The sequence below is a fragment of the Mauremys reevesii genome, linkage group 2 (assembly GCF_016161935.1).
Source record: "Mauremys reevesii isolate NIE-2019 linkage group 2, ASM1616193v1, whole genome shotgun sequence".
Classification (NCBI taxonomy): Eukaryota; Metazoa; Chordata; order Testudines; family Geoemydidae; genus Mauremys; species Mauremys reevesii.
In genome coordinates, this window is record NC_052624.1 from 42,506,344 (window position 1) to 42,523,924 (window position 17,581).

Below are 17,581 nucleotides of genomic sequence, written 5' to 3' on the forward strand. Positions count from 1 at the left end.
GCAATGTGGACAAAGCAGCACCAGTGGTAGCTTGGGCTTGCTACCTGAGTCCAAGCCTGCCCGACCACCTGCGTCTGAGTTGGGGTAGCTAGCCCAAGCCGCTGCGTGTGCTGCAATGTCCAGGCTGCTATTTTTAATGTGCTAGCTTCAACCGAGCTAGCATGAATCTGTGTACCACACCGGAAATCACACCTCCCGGCTGCAGTGTAGTCAGACCCTAAATGCAAGGCTGGGCCTGATTCTCCATGGCCTGGCACTTTGAGGAGTCATTTACAACTGTGAAAACCTGGTGTAAAATGCCACCATTCTGATTTTGTAACTTAGGCATCCACTTTGCCCAGGTACAAATGATTTCTCAAAGTGAGCAAGGCAATGGATAATCAGGCCCATTGTCTGGAGTATAAATGTTTTTGAAATGAAGATCCAAATCATGGGCCCCAAAGAAACAGTACATAGAAGAGATGATCTCAAAACAGAAATTTGGATCCAAATACCACCAGAACTTTGGGAAGGCTTGGATCTGAGTCCACATTCTTCTCTTCTACAAATAAAATCCTCAAGTAGAGAAAATGCTGATTGGAAGATTTATGTACGGTATCATCGCATTTTTTACCAGCTCTCACAAATATTTGAAGTAAATATGCTCCGTCTTATTTGTGAAGAAATACATAGATTCTGGACATCTCTGGCAGAAATCAGTGTTGCTATGGAGAGTCTAGGCCTTAAACTTGTGTACACTGGGTGCTAACACATTTTGAAACAACAATTAAAATCCTTTTATAAAAAGCCTCTTTTCCTGGTGTAGCCTTAAGTGAGGCTCAAGGGGTGGCATGGCAGTTCATGAGGTAATTCTCCACTGCCTTGCACTTTAGGTAATTGTTTAAATCTGTGCAAATTAGATGTAAATGACAGCTCAGATGCAAGACAGTGAAAAATCAGACATATACCAGTATAACTATTTCAGGTAGGCGGTGATTTTTTTTAAACCGAAATAGTTATACTGGTACAATCCTTAAGATGGACACAATTACACTGGTATAAAGGTGTATTATATGGTCTAGGTTATTCCCCTTCCTGTATGGGAATAGCTATATCAGTATAAGCACTTTTATACCAGTATAATGGCATCCACATTAGGGGGATTGTACTGGTATAGTTAAAGTAATAAAACTTTCATGTGTAGACAAGACCTCAGGCTCAAAGAGGTACTTGAAGCAATACCAAAGAAAGATAACAGGAAATTATGTAAGGCAGGTAAGCACAGAAAATTTTCTCGAGGATGGGAACATAGAGAATTATGGTCCCTTTTGTCTGTGATATTGGACTTGAGCACTTATGTAAGTGAGGGAGAAATAAGTGGTGGTCTGCCATTCTGATGGGCTGAATGCCAGTTACCAGCACATGTGAAAAAACAAAAGACCTATCAATGACTCTAATTTTTTTTATATAAGTGTAAACTATTTTTATTGGATTATTTTTCTGAGTGAATGTCTATTTAACCTCCGAATACAGGGATGTGCTTTGTGGATATCTTCTGTGTTCCAACATCTCTAATGTCCCAAGACTTGGAGAACTTGATGGTGAAATCACATCTTCAGTCATACAGCTGGGGAAATCCTACAACTGCAGGTAATTCTTAAAACCCTATAAAATGGAACAGAGATGATATTGCCCTCCAAATTCCTCCGCTATGGAAATGTCAGCAAACTCCTTCCTAAGTGAGAAGCAACTGCTGCCATTAAAAACAAAACAAAAGCCAATGTAAATTGAACTTCAGTCTGACCCCTGCCAGTGCTCCTTCCAGATTTGGACTGAGGCACATTATAATGCCATTTTGGGGAAGCTTGCCCTGCTGCTTCCTGCATTTATTCTATGGCTAAATGCCATAGAATATCAGTGTCCAGGAGTTATGTATGTTTAATCTGAGTATTTTAAAGGGTGTTGTGGGGAGAGCATGTCTACGGCAGAAATATAGTATCTTAGTTTGTTTTTTGTTAGGGTCGCTGACAAAAAACCTCCTATCCTCCCCAATATATTTTATGGATACTGCCTGGTTTCTGCACATTAAAACAACTGAAACAAAAATGAATGTGCCACACAAGAATCCTGTGTATTGAACAGTCTTATGTCTGAAGCAGCGCGCAAATATATTGTGGCTCTTCGTTTGTTTTGCAGTGGTGGCCATGTTAAGCTAGATGAAGAGACAGACCTGGGCTATGTTGAGGATGGAACGCCATGTGGCCCAGAGATGATATGTTTTGAGCGCAGATGTCTCCCCACTGATTCCTTTAACTTCAGCATCTGCCCAGGCACTACAGATGACAAAATTTGTTCAGGACATGGAGTATGTTTTCATGTTTTTTAGCCTTGACTTTTACATTTCTGCTCCCTTTATTGAATGCTTCCAAGTTTATGCATTTATGTTACTAGGTAGATAACTTTTATTAAAGTAAACTGAATTGTTGGCAGTACAAGTTAATTTTCTAGATACGCTTTTAAAGATTGTATGTCAAATATAAAGGTAGTGAATATATCGGAATCAGGGCAGTCTGAGCTATGTATTACAGTAAGTGTATATACTATTATTACAAAAGTTACATAAATTACTTAGTTTTCATCACTTCTTCCAACTTGCTTCATCTTTCCTCATGTGAATTTAAAGGACTTAATACCATGCTCTTGGAAACTTTTAAATATATAGGTCCAGATTTGATTGTCTGTCATATTCTTGACCCTTTGTATTGTACGGGTAGCACAAATAAGCACTGGAACTTATCAGATGAGAATTCCCCCAGTATGGGGAGTTCTTGGCCAGTTCACAGCTACTGTATTTGGTTCCTGTGCTTGGCCAGAGACTGGGGTTGCTGGAGTGCCCTGAGTTCTGGCTGTTCCAAGATGGCATAGAGTCCCTTGATCCCTGTCGTAGTGTAAAGCGATCCCCAGACTGCTCAAACCTGCCCTGCCCTAAGGGAACCATAACATACTCCTCGATAGCTCCTATTTCTACAGTGCTGAAACTCAGTTTTTGATGTGAAATTATCAATTTAATCTATTTTAAAAGAAAACTGAAATCTGGGGGACACAGTCTCCCAAAGTGAAACAACAAAAATATTGTACAGAATTTTGCAAGCAATTTTTTACCAGTTCCACACAACTCTACCTAATTTGTATTCTAAATGGTGAAAAAAAAAAGTTCATTTTGTGATTTTATTCTGGGTTACGTTTTGAACTGCAGGTTTGCAGCAATGAAATCAAGTGTGTGTGTGATCGATTCTGGGTAGGAGATGACTGCAACACCGCTTACAAAGATGCTTCAATTTTTGATGAAGAAATGGTAGGCAAAGGTGTGTAATGCATATATTTGTGGTAATACTTTAATAGACGACAAATTGTAGAGGCTAGTCTTTGGTTTGGGGGAAGGTCCAACAAGCAAAGCTAGATCAGCTACTCCCTCAGTTAGCAAATAGCAATATCCTAGATAGCCTGACCTCTTTCTTTAAAAAAACAAAACAAAACAAAACAAATGGTCTAAAAATGCCTCAACCCTACAACTGGATCTGCACAGCTTGACTCCTATAGGATTCATAAGAGTGCCATGTGGATTGTAGAAGTGAATCCAGGTGCATCTTGCTTGCCTCACTCATGTGAAATAAATGGAACAATTAAAATAAATGGAACTATTCCTGGTTAAGATTAGCAGAATTTTACCAGTAACCCCCTCTTCCCCCCATTACCAGATAAAAGGGTCAGCACTGCTTATATTTTTAATTGTCTTATTCTCCAGGGCCAAAACATGGCCTCTTTTTGCATACATGCACATCATATGAACATGTAATATCTGTGCATAACATGTGCACATATGACAGAATGTACATTTTCAGATTTAATAAGTGATTTATGTAAACACATTTTTTATTTAATCTCTGAGCTTGTCTACATAAGAAAGTTATATTGATAAAAGTTGAAATGTGAATTTAAACCTTTATAGCTACACCACTATAACTGCCCAGGTGGCTACTCTTATTCTGAAAGAAGAATGACTTTTTCAGTGTAGCTTAAACCCCTTCCTAAGCAACATAAGCTACACTGAAAAAGGCATTCTTACTTGAGAATGAGAGTGTCACAAGGGGAATTATAGTAGTATGACTATAGCGGTGTAATTATACTGGTATAACTGGTAAAACTTTCCCATGTAGACAAGCCCTTAATCAAGGGTAACAGTCAGGTAGATAGATGTTTTGTCTACAAATATTCCTTTGTATGGTAAAAGTTTGTTTTTATTGTGTATTTATATTTTAAGTGTTATATAAATAATGAAAATAATGTATGGCATCATATAATAAGTATGATTAAATCTCTCATAGGATTCCCTTCAGCTTTTAAAGTAAAATTATCATTTGCCTCTATCAAAAGACACTCTCCCTTCACACCTCACTTTTTATTTGTCCATTGACAGATCAGATCTTATTGTCATCATCATACATACTTACAGCATCAGGGCGGGCTTTGGTGGGGCGCTTGGCACGCCGCCGGCTGTCCTTGCGGGGGGGGGACCTGTTGACTGCGCGCGAGGGGTGGTCCGGTGGTCCTGCTGCCCGGACCTCGCAGGCATGACTGCAGAAGGTCCGAGAGCCGCCTGCCGCCTGCCTGCACCTGCCAAATGCCAGCCTGCGCGGGCGCACTGGGGTCTGGAGCCGGCCCTGTACAGCATGATAGGTGATTTAAAAAAAGTGCTGTTTGTGTACTACTTATAAATAACTGAAGAAATATGCATATGGGGCAACTTTTATATCTTTATATGGCACTTGGAGGTTTGTATTTGGACATCCCCTTTTGGAAAGTGAAGCATTGAGCTAGATGATAATAATGAAAAATATAAAGTCTTAATCTCTGAACTGAGAACAAGAAATCTTCTATACCAAATAAAGGGAGCCTCAAAGTATTGTGTAAATGTTATACAGAGTATCAACATGTCTGGATTTTTCATTTAAATTGAACATTTTAAAATGAGTTTCTAAGTCTTTTTGTCCTCTTCTCTTGCCCCTCCAATACAGGTATAAAGACATTTTATCTTATTACGGATCCTATTTCATTATACGAGACACCCCCTATTTAAATTTAGAAGGCTAAAAATGTTCAGCCCATTGAATGATCTAATTTGACTGAACATCCGTGTTTTAATCATAGATTTAATGTTCATATATTTACACACAGACTCATACATATGGTTCCATAGACATTGCAGGTGTTTCTAGTGGCTTTATATTTTTTTTAATTTAATATTTTTGAATAATTAATTTACTTCGGAAGTTATAACATGATTTGAAAATCAATTAATTCAATTCATTTTCTATTATGTAGTCAAACTACAATAGCTCCTAATTTTTAAAATCCCTTGTTAAACATATTAATGCTATTTACAGGACTCTAGCACTGTTTTAAATTATTCAGCACAGATCTAGTTTCTCAAACAAATCTCTAGAATAGTGCTTTAACTGCTTTGGATATTTTTATTTTTAAATTTCTGTATATTATGTTTTTTGTCTTTTACTTTTCCCCAGGTGTTGTTAGTACAAATATAATAATAGGGGCTATTGCTGGCACCATTTTAGTGTTGGCTCTCGTTTTAGGAATAACTGGATGGGGTTACAAGTAAGTATAATGTGCAATTTTTAATAAATTTGAAAATATGTATATATGTTCAGTTAATAGCTGTTTACAATATGAAGTAATAAAGCAAGAATATTGAAAATTATACAAATTTAGGGTGGTTGATCAAGTAGAAACTGTATTATCTCTATTAATGGTCAAGGGAATTTAGAGAGATAGCCCCTATGTAAGCAAAGCCCTTAAGGACTTGCTGAAGTTTAAGTATGTGCTTAATTCCCATTAACTTAATACCAAATGAATGTAAACTTGTGCTTAAGTGGTTTGTTGACTGGGGATGGGATTGAAGCATACGATTAAGGTTCAGATTCTCATCTGATATCCAGTTTATATTTTCTGAGGATCTGGCCCTAAGTGTTTTGTTGAATCAGGGCCAAAATGGCCACGTCCATTTCTTTCAGTATTAATGTCCTTTTTTTCAGTTTTGTTTCTGTGCGGAAGTTCTTCTATAAACAAAACATTTTAGTGTTTTTGCAGATATTAAATTAAGATTTAATGCATGTGCTTTTAGAAAAAAGTCAGCAGCATTTGGATTTAAATGGAATGGCTTCAACCCCCTTTATGTGGAATATTGACAAAGCAAACTAAGCTTGACTATTCAAATACCATTATTTGGATAATACCGAAGTGATTCATAATATTGGGACAGTGCTGTTCTTAGGTTTACTATACACTACCTACCGCCGCGGCGGTAGCGATCGATTCGATCAGGATATCGATATATCGTCTCATCTCTGCGCGATATATCGAATCCCGCTCGCTCTTCTATCGATTCCTCCCACCACCACCACGGGCGCGTGGCGGCGGAGCATGGAGAGCGACATCCATCGATCGCGCGTGAGAGAGGGGGTAAGTATCGATATAAGATTTCACTTTTCAGCTACGTTATTCACGTAGCTGAAGTTGCGTATCTTATATCGATTTTTCCCTTTAGTGTAGACCAGCCCTTAGTTATACTGTGTAGTCCCACTGTTTGCCAAAAGCTGGGAATGAGCGACAGGGGATGGATCACTTTGGTATTATCCTGTTCTGTTCGTTCCCTGTGAAGCACCAGGCATTGGTCACTGTCAGAAGACTGGATACTGGGCTAGATGGACCTTTAGTCTGACCCAGTAGGGCCATTCTTATGTTCTTATGATGCCAATATGATTAATGCATGACTTAAGTATTTGGAATGCCATATATCTAAATGCAAGAACCTGCCAGAAGGTTATGCCCTTTCTTGGATGAGAACCTGGCTACAATGAACAGGCTCCAGCTGTTTCTATAATTTCGGATCCCTGTGCCATTCAAAGCTGGTGTAAATTAGAGGAGTTGAGAGCTGCTCTTGTACAGTGCAAGGAGAAAGGTGTGCACAGAATACTAAGACGATTAGGTTAATAAAAGGACAGCTTTAAGCCATCTTTGCATACCACCCAGTGATTTTGGCAGTACGTGAAGATCTGAACCCCTCTTTGAAATACAGGTTCAAAACTTAATGCATATTTTGGGGTATGATTAAGCAGTAATTTAGTGAATTTTCCTGGTAATATAGAAATACATATTGAAAAACAGAAGTAAGGGTTCCAAATGTTCCCAGATTTAATAAGCATGGTCCAGATACTGATAAACGTTACAGTGTATATCCTAGAGACACTAACAGTCCAATAGGAATATAATCCTACAGGTTTGTTTTGAACTAATACATCTGTTCTCTTTTCCAAAAGTGATTTATTTAGAAATAGTCAAGAATCAAAATTTCACTTTGGCCTACATTGCTTTTATATTTACTTGTTGTTTATGCTGTTGAATACAGCCACATTCTCCCTAATATATACACATTGGTAATTCATTTTTATCTCTTTCTCTTCTTTTCTATGGAAAGAAACTATCGGAGACAGAGGTATGTGATAAAAGTAAAGTGAATACATCCCTTAGGAAGGCTTTAAATGATGATTATTTCTGTATTTTTCCATTTTTGTGTTGATATAAATTGTGTAGAGAGAACTTATGGATAATGAATTGTCATATTTCAATGTTTCCTTAAATCAGTGGTTTTCAATCTGTGGTCTGCAGGTCCTGGGGGTCAAAAGACTGTCTAAGATTTCCAAAGAGGTCTGCACCTTCATTTGAAAATTGTAAGGGTCTTCAAATGAAAAAAGATTGGAAACCACTGCCTTAAATTATCTATATGATTTTATAAAGGATTACTTACCTGAAATATCTGAAAATGCTGTGAACTCTTCAAACACAATAGCTAAAATCCTGGCCCCATTGAGGTCTATGGCATAACACCCATTGACTTAATTGGGGCCAGTATTTCATTCAATAAGAACAGGAAAATATAGAAAAAAAATAATTAAAGATAAAAGAGCAAAAACCAAATATGCTTTTAGAGATTAAAATGTTCTTGAGGTCCAAGAGGAGTCAGCAATCATATGAACCTGATGTACATTAAATTCTCTGAACCAAATTCATTCCTGGAGTTACACCTTTAAATTAAATACATTTTAGTTACATTAAATTCATAGATAAATTTGAAGGAAATAATTTCAATGATAAAGATAGATGTTAAAGTCCATGTTGCTGTCACAACTCAATTAGTCTCATATATATCCTGCAAGTTAATGTTTGATTGATGTTTTATATACAACCAGGAACTCACGATAATGCAGTTCAGAGCAGGATCCATAAAATTGGATTTAGATAAAAATGGGTTAATATGAACAAGAGTATACCAAGATGAGAATACAATTCCAGAACTAGTTCACACTGGTATAAATCAGGAGCAACTCTATTGAAGTCACTGGAGTTACACCAGTGTAAAAGTAGTGTGAGATCAGAATCAGCAGTGAGGATGTATGAGCCAGTTTGGAAAAATGTCAGTCTGAATCCTGTGCTCCACTGTCTAAAACAAATGATGATCTGTTCAAAAGTTCACTTTGATTCAGATAAGCAATGTAAACTACTTGAATCACTCTTCCCACCAACCAAGGTCCAGCTATTGATTCCAGGAAGAACCCACTCCTTTCCCCCAAACTATGTTTCCTTCCACCTACCCTGCTGTTCTAATCATCCCTAACTGCAAGGGTCTGATCCTGCACTCATTCAAGTCAAAGGCCAAACTCAAATTGGCTTCAGTGGTGCAGGATCAGACCCTAAGAGAGTTGCTCACTGATTATTCTTCTGCCTTCCCCCCACCAACCAATCCCCTCCTGTCTAATACAGTTATTACACTGTCTTGGACCAAGATACTGCTATAGCTGCTGCTGCCACCTGCTGAGCTTGCCTTTGTAGTACTTTCTCTGTCACTTAGAATGCTTGGCATGTAGCAGAAAGGCCCTGCCAAGTGCAGATTTGTTTAGGCTATGTCTACACCACAGTCTATGTTGGCATAACTTATGTTGTTCAGGGGTGTGAAAAAACCCACTCTTCTGAGCGACATAAGTTACACCAACATATGTGTTAGTGTGCACAGCACAATGTTGGTGGGAGAGCTTCTCTGGCTGACATAGCTATTGCCACTTGCAGAGGTGGTTTTATTATGCCGATGGGAGAGCTCTCTCCCTTTGCCGTAGAGCGTCTTCACTAGACGTGCTGCAGCAGCATAGCTGTATCGGTACAGCAGAGGGACAATGGAAGATTGGTTTGTGGGAGTCTCTTATCATAAGAACATAAGAAAGACCATACTGGGTCAGACCAGTGGTCCATCTAGCCCAGTATCCTGTCTCTGACAGTGGCCAGTGCCAGATGTTTCTAGCAGATGGAGGTTTAGGAACATATGGAACATAGCATTGCATCTCTGACCATCTTGGCTAAGAGCCATTAATGGACCTATTCTCCATGAACTTAGCTAATTATTTTTTGAACCCAGTTATACTTTTGGCCTTCACAACATCCCCAGTGTGAGTTCCACAGGTTGACTGTGCATTGCACGAAATACTTCCTTATTTTCGTTTTAAACCTGCCGCCTCTTAATTTCATCAGGTGAACCCTAGTTCTTCCATTACGTGAAGGGCTAAATAATACTTACTTTCTCCACACCATTCATGAGTTTAGGGATCTCTATCATATCCCCCTCTTAGTAGTCTCTTTTCTAAGATTATCAGTCCCAGTCTTCTTAATCTCTCCTCATATGGAAGCTGTTCGATACCCTTAATCATTTGTCCTTCTCTGCACCTCTTTCATTCTAATATATCTATTTTGAAATGCAGTTGAGGTGAGGGCATATCAGTGATTTGTACATTGTCATTACAATATTTTCTGTTTTATTATTTTCCCCTTTTCTAATGGTTCCTAATATTCTGTTAGCTTTTATGATTGCTACTGCACATTGAGTGGATGTTTTCAAAGAACTATCCACAATGACTCCAAGATCTTTCTTGAGTGGTAACAGCTAATTCAGACGCCATCATTTTGTATGTATGGTTGGGATTATGTTCCCAATGTGCATTACTTTGCATTTATCAACACTGAATTTTATCTGCCATTTTGGTGCCTAAACAGGTTTGTGAGATCCCATTGTAACTCTTCGCAGTCTCCTTTGGACTTAACTATCTTGAGTAATTTTGTATTGTCTGCAAATTTTGCTACCTCACTGTTCACCCCCTTTCACAGAACTTTTATGAATCTGTTGAACAGCACAGGTCCCAGTACACTGCTTGAGGGACCATGCTATTTACCTCTCTATTATGAAACCTGATCATTTATTCCTACCCTTGTTTCTAATCTTTTAATCAGTTACTGATTCATGCAAGGAACTTTCCTCTCATCCCATGACTGCTTACTTTGCTTCAGAGCCTTTGGTGAGGGACCCTGTCAATGGCTTTCTGGAAGTCCAAGTTTGCTATATTGACCCTTGTCCACCCGCTTGTTGACTCCCTCAGAGAATTCTAACAGATTGATGAATCATGATTTCCCTGTAGAAAGGCCATGTTGACTCTTTCCCTATATATCTGTTATGTGAGAATGAGTTGGTCTTAAAGTCATTTGATTGGAGATACAACTACATTGGCAGAGGATAGGGCAACTTAAATCTTGAAAATATCCAATGAAACCCAGCCTATACCAGTGCAAAATTAGCATGAGAGGATTGAGAGAATCTAAAATATCAATTTTAATATATTCTTGGTGAACTTTTAGGTTCCATCATCCAAGAAGTTTAGTAAGTGAGATGGAAAGCTATGACTGTGGACTCATTCTGTGTACAGTTTCCATGCTAAGGGTTCAGGATGGAAACTAGTATAGGCAAAGACTTTGGAAATGATGAAGCAGCCAGTGATGCGTAGCAACCAAACCTCATTAATGTAGGAAGAGGAAATCCTATAGTCGGATATCTGAAGAAATAGTTATGAAAATATATAAGCAAGGATTCAGTAGATGAAAAAAGTACAAGAGAGTCGACTGGAAAGCTCTCATTGGAATTAGTGTTAGCTCTTAATCTAAAATGAAAACAAATCATCAGTGCATGCCAGTGTTACATAAGGATTACTATTTGATGGAGCAAAGCAACTGAAACAAATAAAATGTAAAAAACTGAAAGGAGTAAAATGTCAATGGTTCTATCGACTGAGATAGCCTGAAATGACCAAAGATATGGAAAAAAAGCATTAGTTTGACCAAAGAGTGACAATTTGTTAAGTAGTAGACTGGAGAACCATTAAACTCTATTGAGATACCCACAAATCACAATTAAGTTTGCCTTTAAAAAAATATTCCTGAGGTGTATGAAGATTGAGACTACAACTGAGACTCAGTATGGAATGAAAGGAACCAAAAGGATTGTGAAGTACCGTCTGCAAGCCTTTTGGCATATGATTATATATTTTAAACATATGAGGAGCTTTTGAAATTTAAATCTGGAAGTGAAAGAAGTGAAGGAAATCTTAAGAGAGTCAAGTTCTGTAAGAGGACACAGTCTGTATTTCTGAAAACCGAAGTGAAAGTGAGTCAGCCTTCTGGTTAATGAGCATTTTTATTAATGGTGACAAACAGAAACAAACACCTTGGAAAGTACAATGTTGAACTGGGCATTTTCTGCTAATGATTAAAGCAACAGACAAGTTATCCATTTGAATTAGGGAGACATTTTTGACCTGCTAGAATTATCTCCAAAGAACAGTGATAACCGATGGCTATACATTCACTATCAGAGGAAAAGTGGGATAGGTTGTTCATAAATTGGAAGTTTTCCCTCAAACCATGGCTAAAAGGATGAGTGGGATGTGAATTATATATTTTGATAAATTGGTGTGCTTCAGAAACATGGAACATTTTAATCTCTTTGCAAATAATTTGCTTCTAATTGCAAACATTGAAAAGGTTGTTTAATCAGAACAGAAACAGGTCTTGGATGAATGAGGGAGGGACCACAGAACAGAAGGCATGATCTAAAAGGGTGAAAAGATTATAATAAACCTTATAATACATCTGGGCTAGCAGCTTGTATTTGGCTTTCCTTTGTCTCTTCTGCGTCAAGCAATCTCCTGAGTAATGCTTACGCAGAGACTGATTATTTAATGGAGAAGAATTAAAAGTTAAAATTTAAGCCTAAAGGGAATATTTTTGGAATTATTTACATTTTAAATGAGGTGCTCAGATGCATATTTCAAGATAGCGACTTGACTATACTATAGCCAAGTGACACTGTACTTAAAAAATCTCAATCTGCACACAGCACAGAAAAAAAATAAGTTCTGTTGCTGTAATCCAATATTACCCTTATGTAAACTTCTGACACAGTGAACCGTAAAGATGCAGAAGCTCCACAGGATAACTTGAAACTAGGAGCTGTCATTCAAGCAAGTAGATGATGAAATCCTTAAAACCAGTACCTTTAGCAAAGTGGAAGTCAGTGCAAATTAAAGGAAGTCAGCACCATTTTGTCATCTGTCTTTTAGAGGGGGAAAAAAGTGCATTTTAAACGCACTTGGAAATCCAGTAGTAAATCCAACTAAAACTGAGTTGCCATAGTTAATTCTCTGTCTGACCAAATGACCTAATCCCTTTCACAAGCACTAAATTTGCTTTAAAAAATACAATTCTGGATTTGCAATGTATGCTTCTAGAGTGCTAGAGGGCTTTAAAGTGAACCTTGTTTGAGACGAAGGTCAAGATTTTCAAACTGAACAGTGATTTTGGGTGTCCTTATTGGAGACACCTTAAGGAGGCCTGATTTTCAGAGACTGGGTATGCAGACTGATGGGCAGTTTCACCAGCTAGGGAATGGAAATAAAGCTCCAAGTTCTTTTAAGACTCTTTCTTTGGGGTTTGTTCATTCATTTGGTTCAAAACCAAAAAACAAATCAACTGAAAAACCCTAAGCAATAATTCCCCAGAAGCTTTCCCTGCGTTAACCAGCCAGGAAGGGAGAACACACAACCCTTCCCTTAGCTCCCTTTTGACCCAGCTTCTAGTTCCTTGTAGTCTCTGCCCTGAATAGCCATATGACCAGTTGCTGACTGTCCTTTGCAGGCTGCAGCACCTGTACTTTGTCACATAGTCCTTGTCACTTCCTGATACCCAGGCCTCTTGAAGATATCTGAAATTGATCATCCAAAACCTGAGACATCCAAAACTAACTAGTCACTTTTGAAAATCTCAGCCAGATTTTTTCAGTTAAAAGGCAGGTTTCTCTGAATTAAACCTCTGACATTGCATTTCTGAATTCTCAAAAATCTGAAGGACTTCTCTTTCAAGTCTGAGGTGTTTATTAATATTCTTACAGTTTCCTCCTGTAGAGTGTTATATCTTCCTCTTTCTCTTAAACTAATATTTGTGTGTGCATGTCTTGTTTTCTAACTTTAAAATGTTTATTATGCTTTAGACAAATACCACAGGGAGATTATGTAAAAAAGCCTGGAGAGGCCGACTCTTTTTATAGCGACATGCCTCCTGGAGTCAGCACAAATTCTGCATCTAGTTCTAAGAAGAGGTCTGCTTTTCTGTCACACTTTCAGATTTCTACCTGTTCCATCACCCATTATTCCATTAGTCAGAACATTTCATTGTTTTGCAGCAGGTTTGAGTCCTTCTTCCTTCTTTGTGGAATGTTAAAAATGGCATCTTTTATTCTTTGATTACTGATTTTTTTTCAGCACTACATAAAGTGCCCCAAAATGTTGATTAATAAAAATCAAAGCAGAATAAGGATAATTCACATTGCTGTCCAAGATTTGTGTAATTTAATTTTCAGCATCTCTCTGCTTGGAAATTGCTTTCCAAGAAGACTATAGTATTCTTGGCAGGTTCAAAAATAAAACAAACCAATAATTAAAAAATCCTGTGAATTTTATATCATGTTCAGATAATCAAAGAAAAGAGATACTGTCATGTTTCAATAAGAGTTATAAAGATAAACTAGTTAATGTGAATGTTATTTTTGTATCCTTATTTGTAAATGTCATTGTTAACTCCTTTTAGTTGTAGTTGACCTAGACATAGTGAAAAATATTTTTATTCTTGCTGACTTGCAGAAATGAGTGTGGTGCTCACAGTTTATATAAATGTTATTTCTATATTAATATACTAAACTTTCAATCAAGTGTTAATCTATGACTTGATCTAGCAAACACTTGTTCCTTGTGCTGACTATTGTGAGTAGTCCCTCAGAGCAGTAGATTGTACCATTGCTAAGTACTAATCCAAAAAGATACATTATTCATTTGTTTAGAGTTTGCTAATATGTTGTGGCTCCGAGTGCTTAGAAGAGACATCAACATAATTTTAAAATGACAAGTTCATTGCAAAATGTTAATGGTACATTAGTTGTTGATAAGCTCACCATGCTCTGCCATCATTTTGCAATCAGAGATATTTTAATTATGAAACTCCTTTTTAACTGGCACTTCAAAATGATTTGCAAGGAGCAGTGTGTAATAGGAATGCAGTCCTCATAGGAGAACTGATTTTTTTTTAAACTTCCTATTTCTTCTCCCTTTAGATAATTTATAAATGAGCAATTGACAAAATTCACACAATTTTTAGCCCATTTAAAGTTGCTGAACATAGCAAGTATGTTAAACTGTATATACTACACAGGCCTCACATTCCATTTCCTTTAAAGTATCCCATTTAAATCTATGACTAAGGCAAATGTATCCTTCAAGGGAACAATGTTTGAGATGTAATTAACTAACCACACTGCCCTTTTTGGCTAAAGCTTTTATATTTGTGGGGGGATAAATAATTTACTTCCAGGGAGTGAAAGTTAATCTTAAAATGATGCAATGTCTTCAGTTGCAAAATCATTACTCAGTTGATTACGTTCTAATCAAAATTTGGGAAAGCAAGTTTCCGTAGGTCTTGTATTCAGCAGTGGAGCAGGTCTGCATTCCAGTTAAGAAAAAATTATTTAACTTTTTTAAATGAACGTTATGTTACTCTTCTCTTCATGATATGTCTTTATTTTGCCTCATACTTCCATTACTTTCATGTTGCTTTCACTTGTTTATTATTTACTGCACAATGCTAAGGTCTGTTATGCTAGAGAAATTGAATGTTGCTATGTCACCAGTTCAGGTACTGTTGCACCACTGTTGAGCAAGTTTGGGTAATGCCTCTTTCATACTATGGCAGGACTAATGTGGACAGAAAACAAGGCATTGAAATGATTCCAGTGTTAACTGATCCTTTCAGTTCAGTCCCCATGATGTTATACCCACCTATCAGGCAAATTGCCCTCAGGGCACCCTGTCCACAAACACCCACATCTCTGGGCAGAGCAAAGAGCAGCCAAGGGGCTTTACTCATTTGGTCCCATCGATGCTGGAAAACACTATGAATGGTTAGTTGAACAGAATTCAGCATGACATTAACATATTAACAGATAACTTTATAATAACACTCCACTATAAAACTGTGAACACCAAGCACCGTAAAAAGTGGGGGCACCCGTTGCACCTGTAAAAGAAACTAGTAGGAGAAAAAATATCCAAGAATTTATCAATTTTAAGATATTTAACCCTGGAAATGTGCTTGAATCAATAAATATTGGCGTGATAAATAAATAAATACCTTAGGGTGACCTGTGAGTGACCTGGGAACTGTCTAAGCAGTCTCCATCAGATTCTTGCCCTCCAAAGGAGAAAGAGGTGGAAGAACATTAGTATATTCAGATATACAGTTAAAATATACAAATACACTCAGTAGGCCAAGCTTCTCCCAAGTAAATAAACAAACAATCTCTGTTTTACCTTACCAGGAGTCTCCCAGTACCACTTGTCTACTTCCATCCCCTCTTGTAGACCTAATAATTGTCCTGGGTTGCCACCGCCACATATGGCAAAGGGGGTGGGGAGCAGAACTAGCTGTGTTGCAGGGAGTCTTCTACAAGAATCTGCTCCCTGTTGATACTGGCCCTCAACAAACACATCTCTGGATCGTAGGGAAAACATGAGAAGAAAGAAATACATTAGTTCATCTTATAGGATCTGAGTATATAGACCCCATTCTGCCATGACTTTAGCCTGTAAGTGCACACGGCAATCTCCAGCTCACAAAAAGAATAAAATATCCATATTAGGGCTGTCAAGCGCTTAAAAAAAAAATCACGATTAATAATGTGATTAATCACACTATGAATAAAACAATATCATTTATTTAAATATTTTTGGATTTTTTTGCATTTTCAAAAATACTGAATTCATTTACAACACAGAATACAAAGTGTCCAGTGCTTGCTTTATATTTATTTTTATTACAAGTATTTGTACTGTAAAAAAACAAAAGAAATAGTATTTTTCAATTCACCTAATACAAGTACTGTAGTGCAATCTCTTTATCATGAAAGTTGAATTTACAAATGTAGATTTATGTACAAAAAAACCCTGCATTCAAAAATAAAACAATGTAAAATTTTAGTGCCTGCAAGTGGGTGCTCATCATGATCATCCTGGGCTTCCAGGGCTAGAGGTAGGCGAGGAAATGTAATGGGGAATCTTCCCAACCACCTTCCATCATTATATTTCCCTCCAGTTGTGTGAGGACTTAGCATGCATTCCTCAGTCAGGATGGAATCAATGATTGGAGGAGAAAAGGGCATGCTACAGCTAGGAACAGATAACTAGAAAGATGCCTTAGGAAGCTTGCAGTGCCCTGGGATAGCAACAGTTGGATAAAGTGCTATGAGTGGTCACCATGAACCAGTTTATAGAACCCAGGCTAGTGAATGTGGACACACTGAACCTCTGCGGGAATGGCCTGTACTAGCAAATCTTAGTTGCAGTGCTTTAGCATAAAACAGTGCACTCTGCTAGTGCAGACAGACAGTTGGGCCTTGTTTTGTGACCCATCCCTGGAACTGTGAATGTTTCTAACTCATCAAACCAATATATAATCATTAGGAGGTAACCTAATAACAATCACAGATGAGCCTTCCTATTCCAGGTCAAATGGATTATCTCATTCATGGAGTGAAAGGATCCCAGACACAAAGCATATTTCAGACATCTGTGAAAATGGGAGACCTAGAAGTAACTCCTGGCAAGGTAAGGGAGAACTTTTATGCTGACTACAGCAAGAACCTGCCTGGGTGTCACCACCGCTATGCTGACAATTTAATTATTCTTTGGACAGGAACATGACTCCCTAAAATTGTGTACATTTTGTTATTAACCTGGGAGTTTGGATTTAACAGCACAACACACTAGTACATTTTGCTGTATCACTAACAGCAGAAGCTCTGGACCCTTCGACTCCAAGAGGTGAATTTTTCCAGGTCTGTGGCAATGGGCCAAACTGCAATTTTAAATACAATTTTAGACAGTACTATTCAACTGTTACTTTCAAACAGGGCTTTGAGTGCAAACCTGAAACATATATGCAGCATATATTCAATTAAGAGGAACCGCAGTACAGATATAATGGCCCAAATTCTGTGCCTACAGTGGGGAACCACAAGTGAGCCATTTACAGCTCTCCGAGTTGCTGGCTGGTT

General features: G+C 37.8%; 1 protein-coding gene across 1 annotated transcript in view; it reads left to right on the forward strand.

Annotated features, from left to right (window-relative positions):
• Positions 1-17,581, forward strand: part of ADAM22 (ADAM metallopeptidase domain 22) — a 210,753-nt gene that overhangs the window by 166,442 nt on the left and 26,730 nt on the right. Inside the window, exons 22-28 of the mRNA XM_039524310.1 lie at positions 1,513-1,629; positions 2,176-2,344; positions 3,236-3,344; positions 5,562-5,652; positions 7,532-7,549; positions 13,472-13,579; positions 17,032-17,132. Coding sequence (XP_039380244.1) covers positions 1,513-1,629; positions 2,176-2,344; positions 3,236-3,344; positions 5,562-5,652; positions 7,532-7,549; positions 13,472-13,579; positions 17,032-17,132 — 713 coding nt within the window. The remainder of the gene's footprint in view (positions 1-1,512; positions 1,630-2,175; positions 2,345-3,235; positions 3,345-5,561; positions 5,653-7,531; positions 7,550-13,471; positions 13,580-17,031; positions 17,133-17,581) is intronic.